Source organism: Heterodontus francisci, chromosome 5 (genome assembly GCF_036365525.1).
Source record: "Heterodontus francisci isolate sHetFra1 chromosome 5, sHetFra1.hap1, whole genome shotgun sequence".
NCBI classification, from domain to species: domain Eukaryota; kingdom Metazoa; phylum Chordata; class Chondrichthyes; order Heterodontiformes; family Heterodontidae; genus Heterodontus; species Heterodontus francisci.
Window position 1 is genome coordinate 132,365,417 of NC_090375.1, and position 13,288 is coordinate 132,378,704.

The 13,288-nt window shown below is 40.2% G+C and overlaps 1 protein-coding gene across 2 annotated transcripts in view; it reads right to left on the reverse strand.

Annotated features, from left to right (window-relative positions):
* Nucleotides 1-13,288, reverse strand: part of LOC137370056 (band 4.1-like protein 3) — a 384,274-nt gene that overhangs the window by 62,968 nt on the left and 308,018 nt on the right. For both annotated transcript variants that reach the window (XM_068032108.1, XM_068032109.1), the window contains 3 exons: nucleotides 10,613-10,710; nucleotides 3,994-4,169; nucleotides 218-438 (listed from right to left, as the gene is read on the reverse strand). In XM_068032108.1, the coding sequence (XP_067888209.1) occupies nucleotides 218-438; nucleotides 3,994-4,169; nucleotides 10,613-10,710 (495 nt within the window). The remainder of the gene's footprint in view (nucleotides 1-217; nucleotides 439-3,993; nucleotides 4,170-10,612; nucleotides 10,711-13,288) is intronic.

The window sequence follows — 13,288 nt, forward strand, 5'->3', positions numbered from 1 at the left end:
CCCTCGTTGCAACTCACAATTATATCGCAACATCAGTAATAATTTTCACTCCAATATCTTTTAGTTCTAAGCATTAACATGCTTCTTACTTTGGAGCAAAACTAGTTTCATATTAATCTACCATAATTTCCTACAATGGACTACTTTTCTTGGCTTTCAGATGTGCTCATTGCCTATTTTGTTGACAGCACATTTTTCATGCCCCAGCACACATTACCTTTATTTCGTGCTTGATCGGTGTGAGTGATGGAGTAACGTCAATCTTTGCTTTTTTCTCCTCTTCCTCTGCTTTCTCCTCTTCTGCCTTCTTCTCAGGTGTCACTGTGGTTATTAGATTGGTTGAGACTAGGCTCTTGGCTGCACCATAATGACCAGTAGCCACTTCAGAAGCTGAAATCGAGTCCTTTATGAGCATCTCATGGTTCTCAGTGACAGATGCTTTAAAAAACAAAAAAACAGAACTCATCAATACTGAGTTAACTGGCCTTAGCTGGGAGGCACTGAGAGTTGCTATCATTAGCCTCAGTACCTCTAGGCAAGAGAGGAGGGAAACCAGCCAAAGTTCCTTTCCAGATAGTTATCGAATGACCCCTGTTGGAAAGTACTCAACATACCTCAGCCATTTAAGTGCATTCGCTCTCCCAATTCACAGTGTTAAAGTGCTGGAGGAACTGTGCATTCAGAGTGTGCCAGAATCTTTAGATGAGGGGTTTGAAACAGAAACAAAGTTCGAGAGATAAAAATGAAGTGCAGCTCATTCTAGACCAAGGACTAATCCTGGCCTGCGATGTGAGGAGTTATCCCTGTGTAAGGCAAATGATTTAAAGTCTTTTGCAAAAGTCAAAATAAAGCTAACAGCATAGTGGCATTTAAAGGGAAGCTAGATAAATATGAGGGAGAAACAAATAGAAGGATATGTTGATTGGATGAAATGAAGCAAGGTGGAAGGCGGCTCACGTGGCGCATGAACCCAGATATAGACCTGTTGGACTGAACAGCCTGTTTCTGTGTTGTACACTCTATGTGATAAAGGGGGCACATTTGTAGCCTAGTTACATCAGTTTGAAGAAAATGACATGAATTTGATAGACGATAATAAAGCCAGGCATTTCCTCAAAGCTACTCCCACTCAGCCACTGTAACTGTGCCAGAAGAGAGGTAGAAACCCTCTTTATCTATGTAAATGATAATTTTGAACATTTCTGGCAAAGTTAGGCCGCGGAATGGGAACAGCTCCATAGAAATTCCTGGCCGAAGTGTTAATTCCCTCACACATGACGGTTGGATTACTTTACACCATTACCATGTTTACTTCTCACTTCCACTTAGGGAGAAGACCATTGAGATTTAAGTTTGCACTGCCAATTCCTCAAGACTGAACACATCATTTGTAACAAACTAGTAGGTCCAAAGTTCATTTTTAGCAGTTCAAGGCTTACTTTAGACCATATAGCCAAAATGCCTAAGATCTATGAAACCACAGACAGAGACTATTAATATGGGATCTGTATTTGTTTTCATAAAGCATATTCCTTGTTAAAAATATCTGAATATTAGTAAATCGAAGTTTACCACCTCTTAGTATAATCATGTTTTGTTAAAGTTTAAATCAAATATGGGACAGCCAGCTAATTTCAAGTCAGGATGGTTTCCAAACATGTATTAAAGAACCACATGAACAGCCATTTACATTCTCTATAAATTCCACATGAACTTGAACTTTCATACACTTGGATGAATCCAGCAGACGTAACAGTCCTGTACATTTCTTTACCTTTTAAGACCGTGAATAACATTTCAAAAGGCTTCATTCAGAAAGTTACAATCACAATTGTTTAATTTGTGAAAGTAATTAAGTTCAGTGATGCAAATGCTGCAGCTTTCTGGTCGTAACTTTTGCTCAGGAACATAAAAGATAAACTACATCCTTGAAATTCTGCCATGTGATACAAATACATCATTTAACATTCAAAAATAATCAGCTAGTTTGGAATCACTTTGGAATTTGGGGTGTTTCAGGATACACGATGCTACTCTTCCCTAGCTCCATGCGATCACAAACTCCGTCCTCTAACCCTCGATTTGGTTTGACACCTCTGTCAGTCAGTTTTCGAAACAGCTACATTTTCCTGAAACTCTGATGCCCTTTTCCCCCAGAAAATCAATCACTGTCTCCCAACTATCACCTTCCCTCCCCCAGCCACCCTAAACAGTCCTGATTTTCACACCCTCAAAATGTTAGAGAGCTGCAGTGCTCAAAGGTACTAGGAAATCAACTGAATTGGCTTGGCCAAGCTCTACTGTGCATCATTCTCCTCTATCAAAACTGTGCTGCTCTATTTCAAGATCATCCTGGAGTGCAAGGACAACTCTTGGCTTCCTTCTCCATGGAAAACTGTCTCCTCTGATCCATTTTGCCTGTCCCTTTCCCCCACGTACAATGCTGTGTGGGAAGCTGTTACTTCCATCCCTTCTGCACTCAACTCACCCCTCCTTCCAACTTTGCAAAATGCCCCACCCCCAACATCTCCTCATCCTTTCCAAATACATCCCTTCAAGAGGCTTGCTTCCTGCTTCATTGATCTTCTCCCCAGTCAATTCCTGTTCATTGAACTACTACTTCTGGCCTCATCGCAGTTGACACCAACAGCTTCCTTTTCAATGGCAGGGTCTCTCTCCCCTTCAATACAACTAGCACCACCCTCCTCCTCAAAAGAACCCCAACCTCCATCCTTCTGTCCTCTTATCTGCTGTTGTATCAAATCCTTAGTTTCCTCTTTAAAGGTCAAGTGCGATGTCACCACTCAGTTCTATACTGAGCTTTCTTGCAATTATCTAATCAAATCACTCCAGTCCAATCTCCATCCACGTCACAGGAACAAAACAGCACTCGCCAAAGTTACGAATGACAGGCTCCATGACAATGTGCTTTATCCCTCCTCAGTTGATAATAAAACCTAGGCCATTGTTTTCAGTTTCCACGATAAAGTCTGCTCCCCTGCCACTGTCATTATCCCACTTGTTGGCTGAATAAAACCTTCCACAACCTTGACATTGTGTTCTGAGCTAAGTTTAACCCCACATCCCCTCCATTACCAAGTCAGCCAACTTCCACATCCATAATGTTACCTGCCCCTACCAATGTCTCAGCTTCACCCCCTGACATTGACCAAAACCCTTATCCATACTTTTGTCATCTCTTATTAAAGTATTAATTACTTCAACGTTTCCTTAATGACCTTCCAGTGTCCACCAAATCAACTTGTCCAAAATGCAGCGCCCCATAATCTTGTCCTGCACTAAGTCCCATTTGTCCATCATCCCCACTCTCGCTGACCTACACTTGCTGTGTTGTCTTCCAGCTAATCTCTCCTTTCCTGCCCTCCTTTGAAACCCATCTTTCAACCTAGGCTTCAGTCACCTCTCAAACACTTAAATAGCTTGACATTCATCCCTTATTTCTCCTTTTTAAACTGCTTTGGGATGTCTTGTGTTAATGGTGCTATAAGCATAAGTTGTTGCGGTACATAAATACAAGTTCTTTCTTGGAACACAAAATCTGTTGAGGCCTGGGACAGATCAGCCATGATCTTATTGAATGGCGGGACAGACTTGAGGGGCTGAATGGCCTACTCCTGTTCCTATTTCTTATGTTCTGGAATTACTTCACAATTTTAGTGGAAATGCAAGCCCATTGAAAATAAATGGCTTCACACCTTTCCTCAACAAAAGCAGAGGAGAATTTCAGACATGTTAAGCATTTATAAATTTATATTTCTTGGTATAATTTCAGAGTCTATGTTTTTCATCTATTAAATCCACACTTGATGAGCAATAGAATCAAGTAGAATTTTTTAAAAACCTTATGATCTCTTTTCACTATTCAAATTGAGGTTACACACTAAGTGAATTAGAATTTAGGCAAGCAATGTCTCTAAAGAACAAGGATTCTAATTCATATTGCTTCAGGCTGTAACTCTTCTATTTCCTTACCTCCATCTAAGCTACGTGACATGGTGTAACGTTTGCTGGAAGAACGTTCAAAGTATGGTGCTGGACGGTCTATGAGGGAACTGGCTCTCCGTGTCTGGGCTTGTGTTCTTCCACTGTAGCGGAATTTTGAACCCAATGTGAGGAACTTTTTTGGAGGCGGCTCAGGAGATACTAGTCTGTAAAGAGATAGATCATTGGTTTGCATTGCTAGTCATAAAATGATTCCAGTAGATTGTTTTTAATTCTCAGATAAAGATTTGTACTTCAAAAAATCTTCCTCTACCATCCAATTTTGCTTTACAAATTTTGTAAAACTGGTCACCTGTTATTCCACTAGATAAGAAGTTGTGCTTCTACTGTGATACACAAAGATTGGAAATGAATAAATAATAAAACTCTAACCTAATCCAGGAGTTCAGATAGGTTGCAAACCATTTGATAATGACATAGGCCCTGATATTTAGTGGGAAGGAGCAGTGGAATGTGACAGCTGGGGGGAAACTTGGATATCCTGAGGTCACGGAGATCTGCTGAATTTAGTGGCAAGACATCACTTTTTTATTTAAATTCCATTTCCTACTTGGCAGGTGGCCAGATTGACGAGCTGAAGGGCAACACTGCTGGGCAAAGGCTTGGGATCACAGAATTTCTTTGGGTTGCTTGTAAATGCAAACCCCAAGGTTAAATTAGAATTATTTCTTCTTTTCAGCATTCATTGTTTTAAATCATATATTTATAATACATATAATTATTACATCTTTGGCAAAACAAAAGTAATGCTGCTGAGTGTTAAGTATCAGAATTACACAGAATGACAATACTGTCATGTGTCACAGCAAAGTGCAATAAATTGCCAATAAGAAACGAAACTGTAGGCTATTTAGATAACATACACATTAATATAACACAATATAATTTATTTTGTTGAACATTGTTAATCAACTGGCATTTCCTATTCCTGAGAAATGTCATATTGAGAGTCTGCCCACAATTAGGTTGTTTTATGAATCTAAATAACTTCTTTATTATTTTCCACAAATGGATGCTATGACTGAATGAAATAAAATGCACCTGAAGACATTCCCACAGATTTTGGATGTGTAATTTGCAACACAGTTATGAATATTTTCTGCATCTCTCAAAAAGAATGGAGGCTAATTATCCTGTGCATGGGAATCCTTACTGGAACATAATAACAGATGAACACCAAGTCAATTTCATGATTCTGCAATAGTAAGCCACTGACTCAGATCCATCCACATTCAAAACATTAATTGGCTGGATTTTGTGACAACTGCAAAGGGTTCCACTCCCAGAATTTGGAGTTAATGTTTGACCATGCTCAGGACATCATGCAGGTGAATGCCTGGCATGCTGTCAGCAGTCTTCATGCCTTTATTCTGCACCGGTCTACTATAGATCAGCATTTGCGCAACCACATCAAACTAGAAGGGGCACATAAGAAATAGAAGCAGGATGGCCTTCCCTGCCATTCATTACAATCATGGCTGATCTTCTATCTCAACTCCTCTTTCCTGCCCACTCTCCATATCCCTCGATTCCCTGAGATCAAAAATCCATCGCTCTCAGTCTTGAATATATTCAATGATGGAGCATCCACAACCCCCTGGGGTAGAGAATTCCAAAGATTCACAACCCACTGAATGAAGACATTTCTCCTCATCTCAGTCCTAAATGATCGATCCCTTATCCTCAGGCTGCATCCTCATGTTCTAGATTCCCCCAGGCAGGGGAAACAACCTTTCAGTGTCTACCCTGTCAAGCCCTTGCAGAATCTTGTATGTTTCAATGAGATCACCTCTCATTCTTCTAAACTCCAGACAATTTATTCAATCTCTCGTGATAGGACAACCCTCTCATCCCAGGAACCAATCTAGTGAACCTTCACTGTACTGTCTCCACTGCAAATATATCCTTCCTTACATTTGGAGAGCAAAACTGCACACAGTCCTGCAGGAGTTGTTTCAACAAAGCCCTATATAACTTTAGCAAGACTCGTTTATTCTTGTGCTCCAATCCCCTTGCAATAAAGGCCAACATGCAATTTGCTTGTTTTACCTGCATGCTGACTTCTGTTCATTTGAGTCTCTCAAGTCTCTCTGAACATCAACATTTAGAAGTTTCACACCTTTTAAAAATTAATTTGCTTTTCTATTCTTGTTACCAAAGTGAATAACCTCACACCTACCCATCTGCCACCTTGTTGCCGACTCACTTCACCTGTCTATAGCTCTTTGCAGCCTCTGTGCCCTCCTCACAGCTTACATTGCCACCTAATTTTGTATCAGCAAACTTAGATACATTACTCTCAGTCTCTTTGTCTAAGTTATTAATATAGCTTTTAAATAACTGAGGCTCCAGCATTGATCCTTGTGGCACTCCACTAGTTACCACCTGCGTCTTTGAAACTCTTTCTGTCCATATATTACCGACTTCAATGGCCCTTATCTTGCGCGTTAATCTTTTGTGTGGCATCTTATCAAATGCCTTTTGGAAATCCAAGTATACAATATCTACTGGTTCCCCTTTAACTACCCTACTAGTTACATCCTCAAAAAATTCTAATAAATTTGTCAAACATGATTTCCCTTTCATAAAACCATGTTGACTCGGTCGGATCATAGTATGATTTTCTAAGTGCTTGTTAAGACTGTGTTATCAAGATTTTTTTGTATTAAAACTTAGGATTCTGTGATTTTAAAAAACTGAAAGAAGATTTCAGCGGACATTGAGACATTTGGTTATAGATGAGCATTATGGATGTTTTAAAAGGAAGTTCAACAAAAGCTGAACAGGCAAACAAGGACTAGAATGAGGTAATTGTAAGGAAACCAGCAGGGGGTCGACCTCAGAGCTACCCGCTATTATGACGAGAGAGAATTTATGACTGGGCATGTGACTTGTTTCAGGAAGGTTTTGGTTTCAGCTTTGAACTTTGGCCAAAAACAGGCATTTGAAATTTGATTTTCACCTGCCTGGAGATCAGAAGGAGACCCAGGAAAAGTATTACCTCACTGTAAAGAATCCCTGCATCAAGTGTGGTTCCTGTTGCCTCCTGTGTTTCAAGAAATCCTGAATATTTGAAGAAACCTTTTAGTGCTATACTCCTGCTGTAAGACCCAAGAAGATCCTTGTTGCTACACCCCGATGGAAGAACTATGTGAAGCCTTCTACACTTGAAATTCTATGAATGCCTACCCATCACAGACTGTGCATCAACCTCGCCTGGAAAGACTTCGAGCAGCATCCAACTATTCGACTTTGGGACACCTTGCCAAACCGAGGAACTTCCTTCCCGATCATGACAGTCAAAGTTTTTTTATTCTTTTCATTCCTATGAAACAGCTGTAAACAAAAACCCTTTTTTCCCCCCAGTTAACTGGATGTATGTGCGTGGGCTAGAGAAAATAAGGAGCTTTAATACCTCAATTTGCATATAGATTTACTTCATTATTGGTTAAGACTTGGTTTTATAATCAATAAAAACATTAACCATTTATTAAAGAAACCTGGTTGGTGTGATTTATTCTGAGGACAAAAAAAAGTATCTAATTGGCTGTTTCCATAAGTGGGAAAATTTATTGATATGCTGTGACCTGTGGAGTGCACTCCTCCCGCCTTGGCCGTTAACAACTTCCTTAATAATAGGTTCCCGCATTTTCCCGACAACTGTCAGGCTAAGTGGCCTATAGTTCCGTTTTCCCTCTCCCTCCTTTCTTGAGTACCAATGGTACATTTGCTAACTTCCAATCTGCTGGGACCGTTCTAGAATCTAGGGACCTTTGGAAAATCATAATCAGTGCATCCACTGCTACCTCTTTTAGAGCCCTTGGATGCAGGTCATCAGGTCCTGAGGATTTGTTGGCTTTTAGTTCCAAGTTTCTCCAATACTTTTTCTCTGCTGAAAAAGCTCCTCACTCTTATTAGCCCTTTGGTTACCCTCTATTCCTGGTCTTTAACTTGCGTCTTCTACTGTAAAGACAGATACAAAATATTTTTTCAACATCTCTGCCATTTCCTCATTCCCCAGAATAATTTCGTCTGTCTCTAGGGGATCAACATTGATGTCAGCTACTCTCCTTTTTATATACTTGTAAAAGCTCTTTCAATTTGCTTTTATATTCCTGGTTTGTTTAATCTGTCATTCTATTCTTTCCCTGCTGGGTGAAAAGGGCTATTCATTGATCACCTGACTCATAACTCCAGTGCACAACCCAAGCACATGTGGGAAGTGTGTGTATAATGAGAGCCATGCTGCAACACAAAGGTTCGAGCAGACCATGGAGATGCTCAAGTAAAGCCTCCGCTGCCTGGACTGTTCTTGAGGAGCCTTGCAATACCCATCAGAGCATGAGTTACCATACCGTGGTCTGTTATATCCTGCACAACCTCGCCATCACAAGGGCAAAACCCTTAACAACAGGAATATGGCGAGCAGCTGAAGAGGCTGGTGCAACAGAAGCACAGGCAGTGGGGCAGAGGCGGGGTCTGAGCCTGCATGACAACAAACTGAGATTGCATGACTTCAGTTATGTCATAGAATAATCAGTGTTGCAATGACCCGAAAGGAGGTCATACAGCTCATCAAGTCCATACCGTCCCTCTGTAGAGCAATCCTATCAGTTCCGTTCCCATGCTCTATCACCATAGCCCTGCAAGCTTATTTCCAAGCGCTCATCCAATTTCCTTTTGAAATTATTGATCGAGGGTGGTGAATGTAGCAGTGTGTGAGGCTAGTTGTTCAGTTGTAAGGATATGGCATTTGAAGATATATTCACTGATCTTGACCACGCGTGTGAGGTTAAGGAACTTTCTGCAGCACTACATCCAGGTCCTCTTGGCTAGACTGCTGGCACATTGATAGCGAAGGCCATCTCCTCCTACTGCATGCGCAGTGTCAGTCAGTGGGGGGCCTCCTGGTCCCATGTCGATAGAGGATCACTGTTCTCCTGCTCACCTCCTACACCAAGGCCTCCAATGCTGTGTCTGAGAACCATGGAGCATGCTCTTTCCCATGTTGCCCCATATTTATTCTTCTTACAGGTCAGACACTCTTCCCCAGCCACTTCTAGCACCTGCTGCAGCCAGAATGCACCTCTTTTTTAAGAGGTACAGGCTAGCTTTAAGTGGCGTTAGCCTCTCAACTCTGGGCCCCATGCTGAGGCATACAGCCATTGAACAGCATTGGGCCCCACACTACTGTCATTTAAATTAGCAGACAGCACAAAGTTTGCATGCTGCCTGCATCGCAAGGAACTGACGCAGGTTAATTGGGCATCGTGATCCCTGTGCTGCTTTTGGGCCCAAGCCAATCTTTTCCCCCAAGATACCATGGCTCTATTCAAAGAAGAACAGAGAGTTCTCCAGTCAGTGCATTAGTATAAAATTGGATTAAATATCAGTTTAAAAGCAAAATGATTTTTATTATTTAGGTCATTGAAAGATTTGGAAAAAGCAGTATCTTGTGCCACTGCATGGAATCAAAAGTGATCAGTACAGTTGCTTGGGATGCATTTCCATTCGCCTGCACTACCTTATTGGTTTGGTTGCAAATTGATCAATATGTCTTGCAGGGTATCAAATAATTCATTCTTTGTCAAGAATCCATCACCTTTTGCAGGTTTTATAGAAGCAACATGGTCTTGAAATTTATGGCATGGATTCTCTCCCAGCAAGTTACCAAACGAATTAGTCACACAGCAGTCCTTGTCCATGCATTGATAAAGCTTTTCTACAACTGCTTATGAATCAGGGCTACTGAGAAATGTCTATTCTTCCCATTCAGTCTACAGAATATCCAACAACTTGCGATTATAGTATCCTAGTTTTGCCCAGGAGACCAATACAACGTTGTGTTGACACCTTTCTTCCTCCATTGTTGGATGATATAATTCACAATGAACTTGAAGAATCCTGAACGATCACAACAACAAAAAAAATCATGCTGGCAAGACAATATAATAGAACTAAACTGACTTGCTTAAAACGTCTGGCTGAAGTTGTACAAGTTTTACAGGACAAGGTGAAAAAATAACATTCAATAAACCAATGCTGCATCCTTCACAGACAGATCAAAACATGGCACAGCATAAATGTTTTTGGTTTCAGTAGAGAATGGAAGATGAGTGAATACTGATTTTTATTTGATAATCCTCATTGAGTATAAATAGTGTTCCAAATTTTAAAGAGAAATAAAAATATCAATCTGGAAATTTGTGAGCCATGTTATCATTCAAATGTTTGATGTCTTTATATTGAATTCCTCTCTCATTTTAATGGAGGTGTTAAGAAAGTTAAAATAGATTAGTATCTCCATTAAAATAGCAGAGGAATTTGATACGAGAGTTTTAAGCATTGGTCTGTTAACTTCGCTCACAGTAATTTCCAGGCTGTTGCATTCTACTGAATAAACTAATCGCAATGAAGATTAACTTGTGTTTCTGACATAGAATGATAAGTGACAAGCTAAGGTTTAGGTATTACATTAGATCCCATCCATGTCCTATTATGTAATGTAGCCATTCTAATAATGAAAGCAGTTAGGCCGAGGCCACTCTTACCCTGTCAATTCCAAGTTAAAAGATCAGGTCAGACTTACCTAAAGAACGTGTGATGCTCAATGCACACTTTCCACAACCTTTTTGCTGCTTTGTGGTTTGGAAGTTTAAATCCAATGGTGCTCTCAAATTGCTCATGCTAGGAGGGAAAAAGCACAAAGTGTCAAGCTTGCTTGAGAAAACAGAGCAAAACATTACAGCAGCACTAGGATACAGTTCCACTGCCCAGAGTCTCCTCTGAACCAACCATACAATATATTTTCTCACACATGGGTCACCTTAACTTCTTCAGCATTTACCTTCAGGCAATTCTTCAAATTGTTTAAATATATGAGTGTCTATTCACCTGACAAATTAATAAAGAGTAAACATCTCTATTTTAAAATTTTCTATTTCATTTCAAATTTAGTCTTCTGTGCCATCTAAGGGCTGGAGAGGCATCTGGACAATTGAAGGCAATGGTCCTGATAATCCTCGGGGTACAATTGTGATGGGCCAGTGCCCTCCTAAGTTGACACAGTTTATAGAGTCTTTTGGGAGGGTCTAGCACCACACAGGCACCTCTCTGGCACCCACCTAATACCTAATCTAATGCAGCAGGAATGCCCATCCTCCAACAAGACCACAGCAATGTTCCCTCAGTTTTTTTTAAATTGTCTCTTTCTTTGGGTGAACATAGGTCCAGTCTCTTTACCGGCCTTTACTTACCTTCTTCCCCTACAGTAGGTCCTGATTAAGTCAGGCAAGCATGAACTCCTGGCTTAGTGAATCTCCACCACAGGAAATGTTTTCCTGATGACACTTACCTTGTCAAGGTTGGCAGAGGTTCTGCACCTTCCATGGCACATTCTAAAACCCCAGAAAGCCCTTTAAGAACTGTTTTTTAAAGTTAAAAGTGCTACAAAAATGCAAGCTGTTGTTATTGACCTGGCACAACCACATATCCTGCCATTTTCTGATGGCTTCTACTGTTCTCCAGATAATTGCAGCAGAAGACTGGTAAAGCCCTTGCAGATTTTTGATGCCAACATGAACCCTGGGATTCAATTCAATAAATCAATGGTGTTGTTTTAATATATTCTCTTTCTTCCTTCTCCATAACATGCGATTATCCTACTCCATTACAGCTGACATGACTCTAAGTGTCCCCTCCCAGCCAATATAACTTGATATTGGGAGAAATCATATTCCAAGCTACCCTTATAGTCTAAAAACAGTGAGCTGCATTAGAACATTTTTAAAAATAATGATAAAAAGCCAATCTTTACAAATTAACTAATTACAAACAAGATAGATGTGCAATATTTAAAAGTTAAAATTAAAACATTTAATATCTAGAAGAAAACTGTATACAAGTTTAAATATTGATGTAGTACAATTCACGACCTGAAGCATTTGACATTCTGAAAATGCAATAACAGCTATGAAGGAAGATAACTGGAGACGGATACAGAAATACTCTCCTGCTCTTTGTTAAATGCATAAGAGGTAGTTCCTAGTGGGAATATATATTTTCCTATTTCCTACTCTTCCACTACAAGGGTGGCGCAGTGGTTAGCACCGCAGCCTCACAGCTCCAGGGACCCGGGTTCGATTCTGGGTACTGTCTGTGCGGAGTTTGCAAGTTCTCCCTGTGACCACGTGGGTTTTCTCCGGGTGCTCCAGTTTCCTCCGACAGCCAAAGACTTGCAGGTGATAGGTAAATTGGCCATTGTAAATTGTCCCTAGTGTAGGTAGGTGGTAGGAGAATATGGGATTACTGCAGGGTTAGTATAAATGGGTGGTTGTTGGTCAGCACATACTCGGTGAGCCGAAGGGTCTGTTTCAGTGCTGTATCTCTAAACAAATAAGATAGAAAGGAACAATACTATTTTAAGAAAGCATCGACTAGGGCACAGAGGAGGAACTCAAAGGCACATTGGAGGAAGAGGATGCAAGTGCTTCAAGCACTACAGGTACCTTACCAGCACCATCTAGGTACTTGGGCACATGAACACCCACCACTAAGTCCTGATGTGCAAAATCAATTCAGAGAAAGCATGAACCAATATATGACTGCAGTAGCAGTTAAATGGAAGAAGATTTGAAATTGAGACACAAATTAATTTAATTCAATTTATAGATTTTCTTTATTATATGCTACGTTAAGGTTTATTCGCTTCGAGTCAGTGTATACGCTGCAGAATTTGGGAACTTACATCAATCAAAATACAAAATTATATAAAATACTGGACAATGCTGCTCACTGCAGCAGAAAAGTAGTCTACCATTAGCACTGCTGTATTGTGAAGTGCAATGGCAGCATGTTTTAAAATACAGCAAAATGCAAAGCCAGCACTCAGCCACTGAAAATCTAAACAAAAGATTAGGCACCATTCCAAAATGACCGTGGCATTGAACTAAGGAATGCAAAAAAAGCTACAAACTGTACTATGCTAATCTGTTCTAAATGTACTTTGTCTGCTCAATTGTGTTGTGTCTTTTAGCCAATGTTGGAGAAGCAGCCATTGCAAACAATCTTTCAAGGTATTCTTTTACTCTGTTATCCTGTATATTTCTTAACAAATGATGTAGGTGCACAGCAGTGTTACAGTACATCATGGGCTGAATGTCTTAAGATCCTCATCTTATGTTTTGCAGTGGCATCTTTAATTCCTCATTTCACTCATTTTAAAACAGACACTACAAAAATTGAATTTCTGTATTTTTCTCTTCCT